At 34.1% G+C, this 21,240-nt stretch overlaps 3 protein-coding genes and 1 pseudogene across 3 annotated transcripts; 3 read left to right on the forward strand and 1 right to left on the reverse strand.

Moving 5' to 3' along the window:
- The first annotated feature begins 481 nt into the window (after positions 1 to 481).
- LOC114733875 (cytochrome P450 81E8-like) lies at positions 482 to 3,081 on the forward strand (annotated as a pseudogene).
- Positions 3,082 to 4,663: 1,582 nt separating this feature from the next.
- On the forward strand, positions 4,664 to 7,374 carry LOC114733874 (cytochrome P450 81E8-like). The gene is made up of 2 exons (XM_028921367.1): positions 4,664 to 5,557; positions 6,725 to 7,374. The coding sequence occupies exons 1-2, from the start codon at positions 4,664 to 4,666 to the stop codon at positions 7,331 to 7,333; spliced, it is 1,503 nt and encodes a 500-aa protein (XP_028777200.1). The 3' UTR covers positions 7,334 to 7,374.
- Positions 7,375 to 10,085: 2,711 nt separating this feature from the next.
- On the reverse strand, positions 10,086 to 10,898 carry LOC114733877 (cytochrome P450 81E8-like). The gene has a single exon (XM_028921368.1). It carries the CDS (start codon positions 10,896 to 10,898, stop codon positions 10,086 to 10,088), a length of 813 nt encoding a protein of 270 aa, XP_028777201.1.
- A 7,865-nt stretch (positions 10,899 to 18,763) lies between these two features.
- Positions 18,764 to 20,548, forward strand: LOC114733878 (cytochrome P450 81E8-like). The gene is made up of 2 exons (XM_028921369.1): positions 18,764 to 19,657; positions 19,940 to 20,548. The coding sequence occupies exons 1-2, from the start codon at positions 18,764 to 18,766 to the stop codon at positions 20,546 to 20,548; spliced, it is 1,503 nt and encodes a 500-aa protein (XP_028777202.1).
- The last annotated feature ends 692 nt before the right edge of the window (positions 20,549 to 21,240 follow it).

A 21,240-nucleotide genomic window follows, 5' to 3' on the forward strand; every position in this document is an offset into this window, starting at 1 on the left:
TCATACTAATAAAATATTAAAATATCACTAAATTTATATAGATTCTAATAATCAATAAAAATAAATATACATTTAAAAAGTTCGGACATAGGATATTAGAAAGTGGGGTATTAGAAGTCCCTTGCCTCACATCTAGATATTACTTGCTAAAAATTTACATGACACTTTATTTTATCTTTATTTAATAATTGTTAATCAATATTCAGATGTTATTCAGGTTATTGGATAATATTTTTAAAAAAAAAAAAGCTAAGATGCAAATTTGTTTTGAAAATCTTTTTCTAAAATATTGAGTACCTACAAGTTTTTTGGGTACAAATTTTCAGGTGTCTAACATTTCTAAATAAATACTTCCAGAAACATTTACACTTTAGTCCAATCAACAGTACAGGTCAGCTATATATATAACACCAACGCACTTGGCTCCATGCCTCAAATCGATTCGGATCATTAGAAGTACTCCACAAAAGAAAAGTACCAAACAATGATGATCACCTTCTTGTTCTATTACTTCCTTCTTTCTCTTGCTTTCTTCTTCACTCTCAACCTCTTCGTTCGAAATAAGAAGTTCGAAAACATCCCACCCGGTCCCCCTTCTCTTCCCATTGTCGGCAACCTCCACCAACTGAAAAAACCACTTCATCACGCCTTTTATCGGATTTCTCAACGATATGGTCAAATCTTTTCTCTTTGGTTTGGCTCTCGTCTCTTTGTGATTGTCTCATCGCCGTCCGCAATCCAAGAATGCTTCACCAAAAACGACATCGTCCTGGCAAATCGGCCCCGCTTTCTCACCGCTAAGTATTTCTCTTACAACTGCACCACCTTATTATCGACTCCCTACGGCGACCACTGGCGCAACCTCCGCCGCATCACGGCGCTTGAGGTGCTCTCGAATCACCGTATCAACAAATTCTTGGAAATGCGAAGAGACGAGATGAAGCGCCTGGTGCAAAAACTTGCTCAAGACTCACATAATAAGGATCAGTTTGCCAAAGTGGAGATGAAATCAAGATTTTCGGAGTTGACCTTTAACACTATGATGAGAATGGTTTTTGGAAAAAGGTATTGGGGAGACGACAACGAGGTTGGGGATGTGGAGGAGGCCAGAAAGATTCGACAGATTATAAAGGAATTGGTGTCCCTAGGAGGGGTAAATAACACTGCAGACTTCTTGCCCCTACTTCGGTGGTTTGGTTTTGGTCACTTGGAGAAGAGGTTCAAGAGTTTGGCCAAAGAATCGATGGGTTCTTTCAAGGACTTATTGATGAGCATCGATATGAAAAGCAGAGAGCAAACACTATGATCGATCATCTTTTGAGTCTCCAAGAATCACAGCCCGAGTACTATACTGATCAGATCATTAAAGGCCTCATTTTGGTAAGTGAAAATAAAGAATGTTTTTTCGTTTTTTATTGCATGCAGTTAGATATATCTTCAAGTTGCTTGAGCATGCTCAGCATTTTGCTACATTTTGTTGTACTTGTAGCTGAATTATTGACGGTTAATTATGAAAAAATTTGAAGGAATAAAAGCTAAATTATTCAAAACCTTACTTTATGTCTTGTGTAAATAATCTTTATGGCCTTTGAAACTTCATAATCGACCTCCCTAAACCCTTACATATAGCTCCAATTTTTAATGTAAAGTTTGAAGGGTACAAAATTGGTATTTTGAGATTATTTATTCCTAATTCCAATTTTTAATGTAAAAGCTAATTACCTAACTTGCGGATATTAAAAAAATTAGTTGAGCTGGTTATTATTTATAGCAAATGGGTGTTGGCTTTTCTAAATTACATTTTAACTATGTGCATTGGAACTACCTCTTTGTAGGAAGCTTCTCAATTAATACATACAATCAATAAGGATACTTTGAGAAAAAATTATAAAATTGGGAGACAAAGTAAACTGGGTCTTATTTTCAGGATCAAATCTAAACCTCCTAACTAACTCTTATATTAAATACCAGAGATAGTATTAAGTTTCCAGGGTGAGGAGGTTATTTGTACGTAGTTTTAATTAATAGGATTATGTAAATAGAGAAAGGGAAAATATCTAACGAAATAGATAGTAAACGTGGGACAGTTTTTAATTGGATTTTGGAAATGCATATGGATCGGATTCCATGATAAAAAGAATGGTGCAAAACTATGCCTTCCGAGTGGTCCGAAACTAATCATCGTATTATTTCATAATGATCTCATATATAAAAAGTGTACTTTTAGATCACTTAACTTGTAAGAATTTGCGTTCTCCTTGTATTGCAACATAGCGGAAAATATAGTACTGTAAACTCCCACTTGTGTGGCACTCCTTAGATTTAGTCTGAAATTGATCATAAAATTTGTAGTAACTGATCTTACTTTGCTAATAATTTGATTTATATGTCATGTGACGCTCCTTAAATTTGGTCTGAAATTGATTATAGAACTTGTAGTAACTGATTTTACTTTGCTAATTTAACTCATAGGTCATGGTTTTTGCCGGAACGGATGGTGCAGCTGTGACTTTAGAATGGGCAATGTCAAGTTTATTAAACAATCCTCATGTGTTGGAAAAAGCAAAGAAAGAAATAGACACACATATAGGGCAAGAACGATTAATAGATGAGCCAGACATCTCAAAGCTACCATACTTGCAAAACATTGTCTCTGAAACACTTCGTTTGCATCCTGCCGCACCATTGTTGGTTCCTCATGAGGCTTCGAATGATTGCACCATTGCTGGATATAATGTTCCTCGTGGAACTATTGTGTTAATCAATGCTTGGGGAAACCATAGAGATCCCCAGTTATGGAGTGATCCAACAAGTTTTAAGCCAGAGAGGTTTGAAAAAGAAGGAGAAGTAAACAAGCTAATTCCATTTGGATTAGGAAGACGAGCTTGTCCTGGAGCAAGTTTAGCTCAACGAACAATAGGCATGACCTTGGGCATGTTGATTCAATGTTTTGAATGGAAACGGGTGAGTGAGGAAGAAGTTGATATGACAGAAGGAGCAGGAGCCACCATGCCAAAAATTATTCCTCTAGAGGCCATGTGCAGAGCACGTCATCCAATTATTAACATGCTTTTTTATTAAAATTAATGTTGGTTTAAGTTAAGGAATTGTATCCACTGGTGTGGAGTTGTGAGTGGGAGTTTCATACTATGAAAAGTGAATTTTTAGTCTTTGGCACAATCTGTGGCAATCAGCGAACGACAACATCCATCTTTATGTACACCAATAGTTCCCATTTAGTTCTCTTTTTCTTGGTTATTATAAATCATATTGCTTTGTTCGTGTTCGCCGCCAAGCATATACCACAAACGTACGGGTCGTTACCAACAGTGAAGTTGACTAAAGTTATTATTTCCATGAGGATTAATGCAAAAACGGGTTAAAACTTGCCATCGAACCTTCATTGCGGTTGATATATATTAATTCATTGTTATTAAACTTACTAAAAAGAAATTCTTTAGACTATCGGTGTTTAACTCAATAATGAAACTTAAAATGAAACTTCTACTGTAAGAGTGTAGATTATTTCTCCCCCATTTACTCTATAACAATTGATTAATTTCCTCTTCAATAGATTTTTAATAAAAATATGTGTTAGTTTAAGATTAAAGCACTTGAAAAAGCTCTCTCAAATTAGAATCATGTTTATATACTCTCATCAAATTGCACAATCTCTTAATACAACTAATAAATTCAATAGCAACAACCTTACGGTGACAATGCAAGGTTAATAAAAACATCTCTATTTTACTAACAGAACTATCCATTCAATAAGTAAATTTAATTTCAAGTCAAGAATGATTTTATTCAATTTCTACACCTAGATTATCTCTCTCAAGTATAACCCAATCAATGACAAAATCAATTTAAATAGTGGCCAAAGACTTAGAAGCATTTATCACAAGACTAAATCAATCTAAATGTTGAGAAAATTTGCATAAATATTTGGCATCGTTGAGAATCAGGTGAATTGTCGGTGGCCATGTGTTAGCATCAGCTCGTGATGACAGGTGATAGTACATATGCAGTCTGCACTACTTTCAGACAAAATCTGCATTCAATAACGCAGAGGCAACGAAAACGACACAACTACAAGAAATAGACAAATTTTGCTTACTCTCAACCGCCAATCACCAAGTCGTCGAGCCAGGACAAGAATTGAGGAGAGCACTAAACAAATATAACTAATTTAAAGAACCCAAATAAATATCATATCGCCTTTCTAAGATATTTTCATATAACAATATTATTTTATATTTGAATATATAAATTAGGTAAATTAGTTTGGAGGAAAATAATAAATATGAGATAAAAAATGAAATAACATCTTATATTTAAGATTAAATCTAAATCTCACACTGGCTCATATATCAGTGACTGAAGTTAGCTGGAACTTTTGGGTCTTGAACGACATGTATCCTTAAGACTAATTGAAAGCATTAAGTGAGCTCAAATGCAAAGCAGCTCTATATAAGACTGACTATCCTAAGAAATCCATGTCTCTTATAGTACAAGATATCCTTAAATGATAGTACCATATACAAGCAATGGATGACAACACAATCCAACTTACACCTCAAGTCATCTATATTATCAACACCACACACACGTCTCCATGACTCAAATCCATTAAGTACTCAACAAAGGGAACTACCTAAGAATAATGATCACCTTCTTGTTCTATTATTCCCTTCTTTCTCTTGCTTTCTTCTTTGCTCTCAAGCTCCTTCTTCAAAATAAGAAGTTCACAAACATCCCACCTGGCCCACCTTCTCTTCCCATACTCGGCAATCTTCACCAACTAGGAAAGCCACTTCATCAAGCCTTACACAGGATTTCTCAAAGTTATGGTGAAGTCTTTTCTCTTTGGTTTGGCTCTCGCCTCTTTGTCATTGTCTCATCGCAGTCCGCAGTCCAAGAATGCTTCACCAAAAACGACATCGTCCTGGCAAATCGCCCCCGGTTTCTCATCGGAGAGTATGTTGCCTACAACTGCACCACCTTAACGTTGGCTCCCTATGGCGACCATTGGCGCAACCTCCGCCGCATCACAGCGCTTGAGGTGCTCTCGAACTACCGCCTCAACAAATTCTTGGAAATGCGAAGAGAGGAGGTGAAGCGGCTGGTTCAAAAGCTTGCTCAAGAATCAGTACACAAGGATCAGTTCCTCAAAGTGGAGATGAAATCAAGATTTTCAGAGTTGACTTTCAACATTATAATGAGAATGATTTCCGGCAAAAGGTATTGGGGAGACGACAACGAGGTTGGGGATGTGGAAGAGGCCAGAAAGATTCGAGAGATTATAAAGGAATTGGTGTCGCTAGGAGGGGCAAATAACAGCGCAGATTTCTTGCCCATACTTTGGTGGTTTGATTTTGGTCACTTGGAGAAGAAGCTCAAGGGTTTGGCCAAGAGAGCCGATGGGTTCTCTCAAGGACTCATTGATGAGCATCGACGCGCAAAGCAGAGAGCAAATACTATGATCGATCATCTCTTGAGTCTCCAAGAATCACAGCCTGAGTACTATACGGATCAGATTATTAAAGGCCTCATATTGGTAAGTGAAAGTAAAGAATGCTTTTACCTTTTTTATTGCATGCAGTTAGATATCTTTTGATTACATTTTATTAAGATGTGCTTGCATGCAACCTATGTTGAAGTTGATAACTTAAAAGTTTATGTCATATTAATAACCTCCATAACCTTTAACACCTTATAATGAATCTCCCTGAAATTTTACATTCATGCATATAATTTCCATACCATTAACTTTATTTGTTATTTATTTGCAAATGAACTAAAATTTATGGGTTTGTATGCATATAATTCCAAGTTTGAGAGGTTATATATGCATTAAAAAAACACTCATTTAGTCCTATTTAATGGGCAAAGAAAGAAGATATTTTTTGGTCCTCTTTATAGGGCACTAAGAAATTTTTTTATACAGATGTATAATTTTATCTTTTATTTATTATTGTATTGACTTTATTTATATAAGGTATAATATATATTAAATAGAAACAGAGTTGAAAAGTTGTTGAATTTTAAATGAGTTAAAAATGTTTGGAGTTTTCTTTAGTCCATATGAAACATGTTGGAAGTAAATATTTATAAATAGGACAAGAATAGAGTTTTCTTTTATTAGTTTGAAGTTATTTGCATAGACCTGATAGTTTAGGGTGATTTGTTATTAAGTTTCAAAGATTAAACAGGTTATTCGTACATTTTTAATTAATATATCTCGTGAAAGGATTTTTTTGGCCAATACATATATTGTGAAAGGATTAAGTAAATAGGAAAAGGGAAATATCTATCGAGATAGACAGTGGGTGTGGGAGAGTATTTAATTCGATTTTGGAAATACAGATGGACCCCATGATAAAAAGAGAATTGCATAACTGTACATTATGAGCAGTGCAAAACTCTACAACATTATGTCTTTGTACACACACAAAAAAAACCCAGATAGAAATCACCGCACAATTTGATATTGATATCGCAGAACATGTACTTTCTTTTTTCTTTTTTATGGTCAAGCAGAACATGTACTTTAGATCACTTAGCTTTTAATTAAGAATTTGCCTTCTCCTTTTATTGCAGCATAGCGCAAAATATACTATATACATTAAAATCGTAATGTGACCACTTACTCAATTTACTCTAAAAGTTGATTACAAAATTTGTATTCCCTGATTTTGATTACTTTGTTAATTTTGACTTATAGGTCATGGTTTTTGCTGGAACGGATACTTCATCTGTGACTTTAGAATGGGCAATGTCAAGTTTATTAAACAATCCTCATGTGTTGGAAAAAGCAAAGAAAGAAATAGACACACATATAGGGCAAGAACGATTAATAGATGAGCCAGAAATCTCAAAACTGCCATACTTGCAAAACATTGTCTCTGAAACACTTCGATTGCATCCTGCCCTACCATTGTTGCTTGCACATGAGGCTTCGAATGATTGTACCATTTCAGGATATAATGTTCCTCGCGGAACTATTGTGTTAATCAATGCTTGGGCTAACCATAGAGATCCCCAGTTATGGAGTGATCCAACGAGTTTTAAGCCAGAGAGGTTTGAGAAAGAAGGAGAAGCAAACAAGCTAATTACATTTGGGTTGGGAAGACGAGCTTGTCCTGGAGAAAGTTTAGCCCAACGAACAGTGGGCTTGACTTTGGGATTGTTGATTCAATGCTTTGAATGGAAACGGGTAAGTGAGGAAGAAATTGACATGACAGAAGGAGCAGGAGCCACCATGCCGAAAGTTATTCCTTTAGAGGCCATGTGTAGAGCACGCCATCCAATCATTAACATGCTTCTTTCTTAAAAGGTTATCCAGGATAACCAAGTTGAGGAATTATGTATCCAAAGGCTTGGAATAGTAGGAGTTTCATGCTATATAAATGGTTCATTTTTAGTATTTATTACCATCTATTGCAATAAGCGATGGGAATATCTACATGTACAAGAATAATTTCCTTCTAGTTCTGTTTTCTTTCTTTTTTTCCCTGCACAAACCACAGTAATATGGTATTAAAACTCAAGTGTGGAAGTACATAGAATTCAAGAAAGAAAGCAAAACAAAAATTAATGCAGCCCAAGATATGAGCAGACAGAACCAAGTCGAAATACAAAACCATGAACAAGGGTAGCACAGAAAAAGCAAAAGAAAGAGGACAATCCAAGCAACTCCGAGCCACCTGGAAAGGGTTAACAAGGGATGGGGGTTTTGTAACCCAATCAAGAGAGCACATCCCTTCAAAAGCTGTGTAGGAGACATATCCCACAGGTGAATGAGTTAATCTAGGATTCCACTTGAAGCTACCTAGAGCATCAAAACACCGTTTGAAAGAGCATGGAATGCCTATTAACTATCAGTTTTACTATTAGTCAGTAATCACAACATCAATCTCCATTGGCTCTCTCACCGCTTCTCACCTCTGATTTCTTCTCTCCGACCACCACCTCCATTTCATTCTCCATTAACCATTGTCACTTCCGGTCCGTTCTCATCTTCCATCTCTTGTTTCGGTAGCTGCGATGGCTTTGGAGGGTTTGTTCTTCGGTGAAGCTACAGACCATGCTATGTATGGCCAAAATCCCATTCATTGGTGGTGAAAGACGAAGCTATAGGTAGAGTTCCATGGACGGATAGTGTCACGTCCTAAAAATTTAAGGTAGACCAGCACTAGTACAAAATATTATATTCGTCATCAATTAAAAATGCATTTCTGCTACTGCATAAGAGATATAGTAGAAATTGGAGTAGGAGAAAAAATAGATATTACGGTGTTAGGGAACTGACATCGATAAATGAATTCATTTAACTTGATAGTTATACTACCATTTATAATATCATGACTATTATATTATAATAACTTTAAGCATGTATATACCATTTATAATTCATACATATAAACATATTGTTGGCAAATATTTATATATATATATATATAAAAGCATATTTCTTACCATCAAATTATTAAGCATTTATAAAATTTTCTGCAGAACCTTTACTATAAGTTGGACTTTCCCAAAAGTTATATGATAGCTTGTTGTTAAGCTTACAAAATTCATATTATTTCAACACATTTTTCTTTAGTTGTTATAATTTTTTGGTGAATTAATGCATACTTGGAAGTGCTTATGATGGGAAAATATGCATAGTTAATAATTGGGCTAAAGTTCTTAACAAACGAAAATATTGTTTGCTAGGAAGAATAAATGAATATAGTGCATCTATTTTCATCTTTTCTAGGACAAATATAAGGTGTCTATTTTTGTTTGTTTTAGCCGGAAGCCAAGAACAGACCAAAATAGGGTACTATATTTTCGTCCGTTCTAGCTGGGATAGACAAAAATATATATATTTAAAATAAATTGTGAATTTTTTATATTGGCAATTTTTATGTAACTTGCAGTTGTAAAAAACACGTGCAAAATCAAAATAGACAGCAGTCTAACAACAGTGACAGCCATTTAACATAACCAAATCATATGTCACTTTCCATCTAAATAATCCACAATTTTAAGACTGAAAACAGTGATAACAAGTTTATATAACATCCTACAGTAACATCCTAATTAAGCATCCTAACACAAGAAATTAGTTTAATTAATATAAAAAGCCGTAAAAATATTGTTATAACCATTATGGGATATTATTCATGCGCGTATTGTGCTCCCAAAAGTATAATCTACTCCTATTTATTAAACTTTGTAATATGATCTGTCCTTAGTCTCGTAATACCGAATTAATGTCATTGCCATTTTCCTTTACTTAAACTCTAAGAATTTGTAAAAGCCATTTGATAATATAAAAAATCCTTTTGCTACCTAAGTTGTAATAGTTTAAAATAACAGGAAAAGCTTGAGCTTAAAACCCCTCCCTTTTTTAATATAGATAATATAGTGATAAGTTCATATAGTAATTGAGTTTTGTCACTCAGGATTGTTTAATAGAGAAGACATTGTCCATTCTAAAGTCACAGTTGATGTATCCGTTCCAGCCAGAAGCATAACCTACAGGAAAAAATTAAAAAACAACATAAAAAATTAGACTTAATCTAGTGAATGCTCACACAATCAGGATTTTACAGTTACTACATTTTATTAATTATACGATGACTTTTGCGGCTGATATAAAGATTTGTAGCTTAGCAATTGTCCTTTGCTTGGGGAAAAAAAACGCTTCGAAATGGATCTACACTTCCAAAATCCAATCAAATCTTGAAATAATTCCTTTTCTTCATGTATTTAATCCTATCATAAGCAAAATAATATTTGAACAGCATTTAGATCCTATAATTTTTTTTTTTCATTTTCACTGTTCTGTTAAGAAGTTATTGCAGCATTCTCGAATTCTTCCAGGTTTCAAGCACATCTCAAAGAAAAGAAACTAAAAGATATCACATTTGTTAGAATTAAGTAGTTCATTTAGCTTTCTTAATCTACTCAAATCAGTTAAGTAAATCTTACCTTAAGCATTGAATGAATATTTCTTACCCATATGAGGCCCTCAATAATCTGATCTCTATAGTACTCAGGTTGTGATTCTTGGAGACTCAGAAGATGATCGATCATAGAGTTTGCTTTGTGCTTTGATTTCGATGCTCATCAATGAGCCCTTGCAGGGACCCGTCTATTCCCTTGGCCATACTCTTGAGCCTGCTTTCCAAGTGATCATAATCAAACCACCTCAATATGGGCAAGTAGTCTGCAGCGTTATTTGCCCCTGCTATTGGCACAAACTCATGCATAATCCCTCGAAATTTTCTTCCCTCTTCCACATCCCCAGCCTCATTGTCGTCTGTCCAATACCTTTTCCCCAAAATCATTTTCATGAGAGCGTTGAAGCTTATCTCGGAGAATCTTGATTTCATCTCCACTTTGGTGAACTCTTTATGTGAGTCTCGAGCAAGCTTTTGCACCAGGCGCTTCACCTCGTCTCTTCGCATTTCCAAGAATGCGTTTAGACGGTGGCTCGAGAGCATCTCGACTACCGTAATGCGACGGAGGTTGCGCCAGTGGTCGCCATATGGAGCGAAGTCTATGATGGTGCAGTTGTAAGAAACATACTGTCCGGTAAGAAAGCGGGGCCGATTTGCCAGGACGATGTCGTTTTTGTTGAAGCATTCTTGGACTGCGGACGGCGACGAGACAACGACGAAAAGACGAGAGCCAAACCAAAGAGAAATGATTTGGCCATAACGTTGAGAAATCCGGTGAGGGGCACGATGAAGTGGCTTTTTCAGTTGGTGGAGGTTGGCGATAAAGGGAACAGAAGGTGGACCAGGTGGGATGTTTTTGAGCTTCTTATTTTGAAGGAAGAGCTTGGGAGTGAAGAAGAAAGCAAGAGAAAGAAGGAAATAATGGAATAAGAAGGAGCTCATGTTTTTTCGATACCTTCTTTTGGGAAGTTTACCGATAGGCATGGGTTTGGGTCAAAGAATACATGTGATATTTATGGCTGCTTGTGTCTCGTTTGAGCTTACGTAATACTAAGTATAACTAATTTGGAATATTTAAAAAATTAGTTAAATTAATTATTTATAATAAATAAGTATTATCTTTATCAAAATATCTTTATTAGTCATATGTAATATAATGAAAACTTTGAATATGCGCAATCATTACAGGCATTACTTTGAAAAAATGAATGAATATAGAAAACAAAACAGATTGAAGTCTTATATTTAGAATCAAATTAAATATTCAATTAGCTATTATATTTAAGATCGAAAGTAGTATCTAAGTAAATGCTTCCATTAATCTTAGATCTAAGGAATGTCCTACAAAAATCAAAAGTTCAAGTTACTTCATTTGATACACATATATATTATATATACTTTTTTCTTTTTAATACATGAACTAGTTAATTAATTTATAAATATAAAATAAAATTAATATGAATTAATTATTTGTAAATGTTATTTTTTTATAATACTAGTTTAATCATTTTCATTGAAAACTCTACCTTTAATTGAAAAGTTTTTTAATATGTGTAATCAATAAGTAGAATTCATAAAAAAATTACAAATTTAAGGCAAAATGAATTAAAATCTTATATTTACAATTAAAGTAAATTTTTTAACTAACTCTTATGTATTTAGGACATAGGATCGGGAGGAGTATGTGTTTATTGTTGCTCCATAGTTAAATTAAGGTTAAATTTACTAACAAATTGTTGGTTGGGATGGTAAGGGATCTTATCCCGTAAGGAAGAGAACACAAATTTGAATTGTGCTCAGCACTCAATAAGCACTTTAGACCATCTAGATCTGATCTGGACAGTAGAGATTTAATATTTTTAATAAATTATTTTTAAGTAAAAAATTATTTTTTAAGAAAATAATTAAGAGATTATCTTTATTTTAGATTCTATATCCACTAAGATAATTGTTTTAAAAAAATAAAACAAAAAATTTCATTTAACCCCTCACTAGATAATAATTAATACTCCCTCCGTTCCTTATTATAAGAGACATTTGATGCTTATGGCATGTTCCTATATAAGAGACACTTACAAGTTGTCTCTACTTTTTTGTGTTGATTTACTATTTACCCATATTTATTATCTCCAACTCACACTCTCCTCTCCCTCCCACTTCTCTTTCTTTTAATAATTTAATTGTTCTCTCTCATACTCTCTCCTTATTAATGAGGGTATTTTTGGAAAAAAATTATACTTTTTACACATTAATTGTTCTTAACTAATTTTAACTGTTTTTTTGATCAACGTACTTCGTTATTTGTTTCTTATAATAAGGAACGGAGGGAGTATTAGTCAACTCTCAAAAAATTGTAAAATTTCATTGCACTCCCAAGGACCAAAATTTTATGATTGAAAAGATAAAAATACCCTTGTTTTATTTTGGAGTTGTTAATTTTCTTATATTTCTTACAAATCATTGAATTTTTGTTGTGTTTGAATTGTTCACTTATACCAAAACAATAGTATTTTGGGGTTGTGAATTTTTTTATACTTTTTTTATAAACCATCAAATTTTAGTTGCAAATCGCTTAATTTTCATTGTAAATCGTCAAAATTTGAGTTATTCATTTAGCAATAAAATTTGTAAGGGCTGACAATTCAAGTTCGGTGATTAACAACCCTCACTCCACGATTTGCAGCCCAAATTTGTTGATTTATAAAAAAATTTAAAAAAATAAAATAAGAATATTTTTGTCTTTTCAACTCATGAAATTTTGATAAATTTTAGAATTTTTTGTGAATGGACTAATATTAATTGTCTACAGTAGAAATTGAATGAAATTTAACCATAAAAGAATTCAATCTGAACAAAACAAATTTGATTAGTTTAGTTGCTCATTCCTACAAATGCCGATTGCGCTCGTGAACATGTATCTGGTGGATTGGTTGTTAGAATATAGAGATGAACTCTTCTTCGACTTTTGTCGTGGCGTGGCGAGCAGCTAATGGCGCTTGAGGGTCGGCAAAATTTGTCTATTTCTTGGAATTATGTCGTTTTGGTTTGCGCCGCGTTATTTTGACGTAGATTTTGACAAGGATCTTATCTTGTCTGAAAGCAGGGCAGACTACCTAGTGCCTATATATCACCCTATCACGTGCTGCTGTTCAAACTGGGTCCCCCACAATTGACACATATCTCACGAATAATGACAAATATTTTTGCTACTTTGGATTAAAATAAGTTAAGTCTTTAAATTTTTTTTTGAAAAAATAATTATCAACTTAGAACTTAGAGAAAATTGTAAATAAGGACCCGATCTCAAATTATAAATATAAAATCTTAGTGAAATGTCTGAAATACCCTTAGACAAAATGTGATTTCGTCTACTGAAATTGTTATTCACTAAAGTGAACTTGTCATTTTTCATAGTCAATTTGTTATTTGACATACCCTCAGTCAAGTTGTGATTTGGTCCACTGAAATTGTCATTTGTTAAAGTAAATTTGTCATTTTTCATAGTTAACTTGTTATTTGGCTGAGGAGCATTTCAGACGTTTTACCAAGGTTTCATATTTACAATTTGAGATCGGGTCCTTATTTGCTATTTTTCACATTAAAAGTCTCAAATCATAATTCTACATATTTAGAGGTCTTTATTTATAATTTTTTCTAGAACTTATTATTATAAACTTTTATGTTGTTATTGAGATTTTTTTTTTTTCATAATTATGCTTCTTATCTAAAATTTTGTACCAATTCTCCTAATTTTTAACTCAATACAATCTTTTCAATTCTAAATGATTAAATCTTTAATAATGTCAAAGAAATAGTTTAGTTTTTATAATATTTTCTAAAATATGAGAATTAATATTTTAAATGATTTAAATTTAGTGAAATTAAATTGCGCAAAATCAAAAGTTAGGGACTCAATTTTAATTAAATCAAAATTATAAAGATTAAACGATTATTTTGTTTCAACACTATAAAAAATTTCTCTCAATATATAATTAAACAATCATTCAATCAGTCTAGAAATGTTCTTTTTTATGTACAAACCCAAAGTTTTATTTATGCATTTAGTGCTTGAAAAAAGATACAGTTGCTCTAATATTAATGATTATTTAAAATAGCTTATAAATAACTCATAACTAACTTTTCAACCATAGTTTACAAGATACAATATAAGAATGTGAGAAAAATTTTATTTCAACTTATTATAAATCCAAACAAGCCCTTGTAACTATCAATGTGGCCGAAAATAAAATGCACCATAACATGTATGATATATGTGTGTGAGAGATGAAATATTTGAACATAGGTATGTACTTAAACAAACGAAAATTAATTCTTAGATTCTTACAGTTTTGCCGTATTTTTAATTAGATTCTTATAATTTTTTTTATTAAGTTTTTATAGTTTCCTTAATCATCAATTCATAATTTGTTGATTTGAAAGGAAAACGAAGTTAGCACACCCCTAGATTAATTTTTCCAAATAAGTTAAATGATACTCTTTCCTATAGTAATTATAAGATTTCATTTGTAGTTTAAAAACAAAATTTTATAATTAAGACCGGAGATAATATTAAAATCAGCCCAATTATAAATTCTATATATAAATGCAAATAGACCATTGTGAGTATGATAAATTTTTATTATGTTGGTGATAAATAAATTTTATTCCACTATTTTTTAAAATAAAATTCTTTTGTTATTTTGTATTTTGTGACAACTTCTATGTTGCGAGTACTCTTTTTTTTTTTTTTGGCCTGATATATGTTACTTTGTTACTATTCAGGTCAACCATAACTAACAGCTTACAGGTCTGGGAACTCATGCCCATAATTAAGGAACTTATGAGGATCTAGTAAATTAAAAAAAAAACTATAAATATTTAATTAATATTTCTTTTAAGGCAATAATGATGCATCCCCTTGGTCCCCGACTCCCCTCTACGAGCCAAAGCATGGAGGGGGATGCCTGCGCTGGGGTCAGGCTAAGTGAACCACGCCATTAGGTCTGCGCTTGTCTGATCTCAAAAGTGTTTAGATAGAATCAAAACTATAGTTTTAAAAGTGTTTTTACGGTGTATGAAATAAATATATAAAAAGTTTGTCTTGTTTTACGAAAAAGTACTTCTAAAGAACACTTTTGGATGCTTCCAAACATCCTTTTATGATATTAGGGAGCGAACCATAGGCTTTTGTTTTCGGAGCAGAATCATATTAAAATTTATCAAAATCATTAATTTATTATTTTAAAATTTAACAGGTATTTTTTTTTTATTTCTTTTTCTCATGTTTCACGGGTGCAGCTGTAGTTACTAGAGATATTGTAAATGAAAAATTTTTTGCAATTAAACTCCAAAAAAACTTTTTTTAAAAAATATTATTTCATTCTCCTTGTAGTGTTAACTTCGTCAATTCATAAATAAATGTTTGTTAGACTTCTATTTCCGGCCTGCTTATCAGCCAAGAGGTTAAACTTGGCCATATTGATATTTAATTTATCATGTTCGAGCAACACACCTAATCAGTTAAAAGGGGGGGGGGAGTGCATTATGCTACTTATGCTCTAAGAAATTAAATTGATGAGCACTACTCTAACCATCCAAATTAAAACTGGAAAGGTCAGATTTAATTTAATGTTACCTAGTGTTTATATTTTTAATTCGTTTTTATTTTTAATAGATATAGAATTTGAAATAAAAATAATCTTTTAATTATTATTTACAAATTAAAAATGTTAAATATAAACCATTTAAATCGGGTTTAGATTATTCATATTTGACCACAATTGCCTTAGAGTTAGTATAATTTGTAGAGCTGGTAATATAAGTTGGACCTGCGGGTCCAACCCGCTAACCCACCAAAAAGATGGGTTGGCCAGCAGATAAAATTTTTAACTCGCATCGTTTAACCTATAACTCACCGCAGGTTAGCTCACCAACCAGTGGATTAACTTGTGTTTATTTTTTTTGGTATTTTTTAATTTTATTACTTATTATAATTATATTATTATATTTTATATCCTATCTAAAAAATAAAAAATACCATTATCATTTATTTGGTGTTTTCAATCAAGTATTTAAAGGAAAAAAATAAAAATTTCATTATATTTTATTTATATTGTATAAGAAAAAATATTTAAAAATGACAAAATTATTTTTTTAAAAAAAATAATAGTTGGCAAGTTGGCAACCCACCATAACGAGAAGCCAACCCGTTATTACACGAGCCTTTTCAGCCCGCACGACTTAACCTGTTGCTAGTTGGTCCGTATTATCACCCTTAATAATTTGTCAGTTTCTATATATGTGTGTGCACGCACACTTCGAACTTTGGTCATTTCAAAAGTGAAAATGTGCATATTTACGTCTTATTATTATTATTTTTTTGGGAATAAAAGACGGCGTGAAAACATTTAGAGTCTAGCTTCCTAAAGAGAGCCTAGGAATACAATTTTCTAAGGTGAGAATGGCTTTTTTTTTTTGACCAGCAAGGTGAGAATGGCTTTGTATTCCACAGGAGGAACATTTATAATGACAGTTTCATAACATCCATTTGATAACCTTGGCCGGCCAAAGAATCGAAGGCAAAAGTCTAGTCACATGTTAGGAGGTTGTGAATATATTTGATCCAGCCATTGAGAGGATGACGTTGAGTTAGGTTGCTATTAATAAATTGCAATGCTTCTGCAGAGCGGCTAGAGACAATTTCTTTTCGGTAATTGTGATTCCAACTTAGGTGCATTCCTTCATTGATTCCCATAATTTCCGCAGCAATATATGGGGAGTGTATCCTCATTTTTTAACAAAACCAAGTTTTCAAACTGCCTTATTGTCTCAGAGCGGGTAGTTTCATCATTCTAACACACCTACTGCCCAATCTCAACCAACTTTTTTGAGGAGGAATCCATATTTAGAGAGTCAGTATAGGATGGATCGAGGATGTTTTTAAGAGATTGAAGCTTCTCAATAATTCTCTAATCAATATTTATCTTTTTTTTTTATAGTAGTCCTTGAAGTAGTTGTGCATGTTAAATATTTTATCAAATGATAGTTCTACATAATACATGTAATTAGTAAGAGTATTTTATGAAAGACAACATCTATTTATTACAAATAACTAACTTAATTAATTTTTAATCTACTTAAATTAATTAACTAGTTCTCATATTAAATACATGAGGTAATACTAAGTATCCTTTCATATGCCCGAGCACACATGAGCGAAGAGCTTTTGCCAAGGGATTTTCCTGAAATTTACAACTGCCCATCTCATGTTCATATATCCTTATATTAAGGTGAGGGTGCTGAAATTTCATTTCAATATAAATATATACACACACGGAGTACCAACATGCCATATTCATCTAAAATATACTCAGAAACGGAGTATCAATTCATTAATCTACCTATATACAAATGAAATCCTAATTTAAATCATCAAGAGGACACACATTCATGGCAAACTTTGCATTTACATGGTTCAACCCATACTCTTTTTAGATAAGCCGAAGCCTAAAGCTTTGGTCCTCTCTCAAGCGATATCCTACCCACCTAAATCTAGATAGGAGGGGTGATGAAATGTTGGCAACTTAATAACGCATAAAATATAAATCAAATCATTATTTAAAATTCAAAGCAACTCATTTTTTAATTTAAATAATATATATGAGCACATTAAAGTGTCAAATTAACAAAATCATTATTGATATATGTTGCATCATGTTAGATCATGTAATTTTATAAAGGATTAAAATGATTTTAAGTGAATACAACCTAATAAAAAATAAACAAATATAATTATCAAAATGATTAAAAAATACCTCAAACAATTATAATATATATTCAGGTTTAAACAGGTTGGATCTTGACAAGCTTCAGAGTTAACCGGGTCAGGCCTAAAAGCCCGTTTAGCCTAAAATCATGTTTTCTTGAAAGCCTAGCCATTGATATGCTTGGGTTTAAATTGGCCGACATGATAGATTCGACCCATTTTTTTGGTCTCTAATTCCATGAGAGTACACAGTAATTTCCCCTTAATCTTCACTTTTGAATTGGTTAGGTGATAGGTATTAACCGAAGATGAATATTGGTGCAGTTATTATTATATGCTGTATATGAGGTAATGGAACTTGGGAATGGGATCCTCTATATGTCTATCATCAATCAAAACATTAAATAAGATCAAACCCAACACATACACGCACACACATTACCACGTTGTGTCTTCATGGCTCAAATCCTACTATTTTACCCAGCCAAACGAATTTCTTTCCTCTCTTCCTTATGACCGGAGTGGTATCTATTATTTTATCTAACCCATGCATAACCAATAAGCACATAATCTACAGCAATTTAAGGCGCAAGGGCGGAAGGAAAAAGAACGTGAAGCTTTATCTAATAATTAACTGTTCTGGTGCGTTTGTGTGTCTTACTATTTGTGTGAAAATTTGCTAAGTGTTTGGCAATGTCGATATGTATGAACGCTGCGGGGGTCAATGCAGACGTGATATAATACGTACATACTAAACACAAGGGAGATTGCAGAATTTGATTTTTAAGGTGATAAGTTATTATCTCCCACATGAATATCAACATAATACAGTGAGAAGCATCGAGTGAGCAACAAGAAAAACAAAAGTCAACGAATATTACGTATTGAATGACGTAATTGGAAATCGGGGAACAAATCCTTTACAATATTTTATTAATGCAAACATTGTTCAAGATCATACGCTACACAAGGTCTTCTTATAATATATAACAGCCACGAACATACTTGTCTCCATGACTCATCCAAAGAAAAGTACCAAACAATGATGATCATCTTCTTATTCTATTATTTCCTTCTTTTTCTTGCTTTCTTCTTCACTCTCAAGCTCTTCGTTCAAAATAATAAGAAGTACAAAAACATCCCACCTGGTCCACCTTCTCTTCCCATTGTCGGCAACCTCCACCAACTGAAAAAACCACTTCATCACGCCTTTCATCGGATTTCTCAACGTTATGGCCAAATTGTTTCTCTTTGGTTTGGCTCTCGTCTCGTGGTCCTTGTCTCGTCGCCTTCTGCAGTCCAAGAGTGCTTCACCAAAAACGATATCGTCCTGGCAAACCGGCCCCGCTTTCTCCTCGGTAAGTATCTTTCCTACAATTACACCGGCTTAGTGTTCGCTGCTTACGGTGACCACTGGCGCAAACTCCGCCGCATCACGGCTGTTGAGGTGCTCTCCAACCACCGTCTCAACAAATTCTTGGAAATGAGAAGAGACGAGATGAAGCGCCTGGTGCAAAAGCTTGCTCAAGAATCATGTAACGAGTTTGCGAAAGTGGAGATGAAGCCAAGGTTTTCAGAGATGATGTTCAACACTATGATGCGAATGATTTCAGGTAAGAGGTATTGGGTAGATGACCATGAAGTTGGGGACGTGGAAGAAGCAAGAAAGTTTGGAGAGATGATAAAGGAGTTGGTGACACTTGGAGGAGCAAATAATCCTGCAGACTTCCTGCCCATATTGAGGTGGTTTGATTATGATCACGTGGAGAAGAGGCTCAAGAGTTTCGCCAAGAGATGTGATGGGTTCATGCAAGGACTCATTGATGAGCATCGAAATTCAAAGCAGAGAGCAAATACTATGATAGATCATCTTTTAAGTTTTCAAGAATTACAGCCTGAGTACTACACAGATCAAATTATCAAGGGCCTCGCTTTGGTAAGTAGTTAAAACTGTATTTTTTTTTTTTTTGTGCTTTTTGCTTTTGTGAAATCTTTTAATTTGTCGATCTTCTCTTTGAGGTGTGCTTGTAACGTATGTTAAGCTTGCGGATAGTAGATGTAGAGTTAATGATGGAAGAATTTGAGAATGCTGCAATAAATTCCTAGCAGAACTGCAAAAAGGAAAAATAATGATAGGATTTGAATGCTGCTGCTATGGGGGTTTTCCAAAAAAGCACTATTTTGAAATTGATTTTACTTCGCCAATTTTGACATGTAGGTCATGCTTCTTGCTGGAACGGATACATCGGCCACGACTTTAGAATGGGCAATGTCGAGTTTATTAAACAATCCTCATGTGTTGGAAAAGGCAAAGAAAGAAATAGACACACATATAGGGCAAGAGAGATTAATAGATGAGCCAGACATCTCAAAACTACCATACCTGCAAAGCATTATCTTTGAAACATTTCGATTGCATCCTGCAGCTCCAATGTTGGTTCCACACGAGGCTTCAGATGATTGCACCATTGCAGGATATAATATTCCACGTGGCACTATGGTATTAATCAATGCTTGGGCAATCCATAGAGATCCCCAAGTGTGGAGTGCTCCTACAAGTTTTGAGCCAGAGAGGTTTGAGAAGGAAGGAGAAGCAAACAAGCTAATTGCATTTGGGTTGGGAAGACGAGCCTGTCCTGGAGCAGGTTTAGCTCAACGAACAGTGGGATTAACTTTGGGATTGTTGATTCAATGCTTTGAATGGAAACGAGTAAGCGAGGAAGAAATTGATATGACAGAAGGAGCAGGAGCCACCATGCCAAAAATTATTCCATTAGAGGTCATGTGTAGAGCACGCCATCCAATAATTGATACACATCTTTCTTAAAACGTTATAGAGGATAGCTATTTAAAGGTCCCTTGCCCGGTTGTCATTGTCCTCAAAGGCAATGGACACTACAAAAAAATAGACTTTAGGTGACGACTTTCGGCGGCGACAAAAAAAGTCGCCGCTGAAGGTCACTTTCAGCGGCGACACCAAAAAGTCGCCGCTGAAACCAAGACTTTCAGTGGTGACAAAAGTGTCGCCGCCGAAAGTGGACCTTCAGCGGCGACTTTTTTTGTCGCCGCCGAAAGTTCACCATTGAAACCAAGACTTTCAGCGGCGACAAAAGTGTCGCCGCCGAAAGTGGACCTTCAGCGGCGACTTTTTTTGTCGCCGCTGAAAGTTCGCCATTGAAACCAAGACTTTCAGCGACGACAAAAGTGTCGCCGCCGAAAGTGGACCTTCAGCGGCGACTTTTTTGTCGCCGTTGAAAGTATAATATAATAATATATATTTTATTTTACAATATTAATAAACAAATTCAATCTGGCTCAGCGACAAGAAGGTTGGACACGAAAAGAGGCGGTCACGAGTTCGAACCTGGAAGAAGACACATTTAAGGTGAAAATATTTAGACGATGACGTGGCGAGGAGGAGTGACGTGGCAATGACGTGGAGGTGGCTAGTGATGATGTGGCGGTCAGCGGTGATGACGTGGCCGCCGATGGCGATGACGTGGAGGTCGACGGTGACAA

This window comes from Neltuma alba, unplaced genomic scaffold, assembly GCF_004799145.2.
Source record: "Neltuma alba isolate B1F8T4 unplaced genomic scaffold, ASM479914v2 tig00013036_pilon, whole genome shotgun sequence".
NCBI lineage: Eukaryota > Viridiplantae > Streptophyta > Magnoliopsida > Fabales > Fabaceae > Neltuma > Neltuma alba.

Coding starts and splice junctions, on each gene's coding strand:
- LOC114733878 (XM_028921369.1), top strand. CDS start 18,764: ATGATGATCATCTTCTTATTCTATTATTTCCTTCTTTTTCTTGCTTTC. Junction 19,658..19,939: donor TTATCAAGGGCCTCGCTTTG/GTAAGTAGTTAA, acceptor TTTGACATGTAG/GTCATGCTTCTTGCTGGAAC.
- LOC114733877 (XM_028921368.1), bottom strand. CDS start 10,898: ATGAGCTCCTTCTTATTCCATTATTTCCTTCTTTCTCTTGCTTTCTTC.
- LOC114733874 (XM_028921367.1), top strand. CDS start 4,664: ATGATCACCTTCTTGTTCTATTATTCCCTTCTTTCTCTTGCTTTCTTC. Junction 5,558..6,724: donor TTATTAAAGGCCTCATATTG/GTAAGTGAAAGT, acceptor TTTGACTTATAG/GTCATGGTTTTTGCTGGAAC.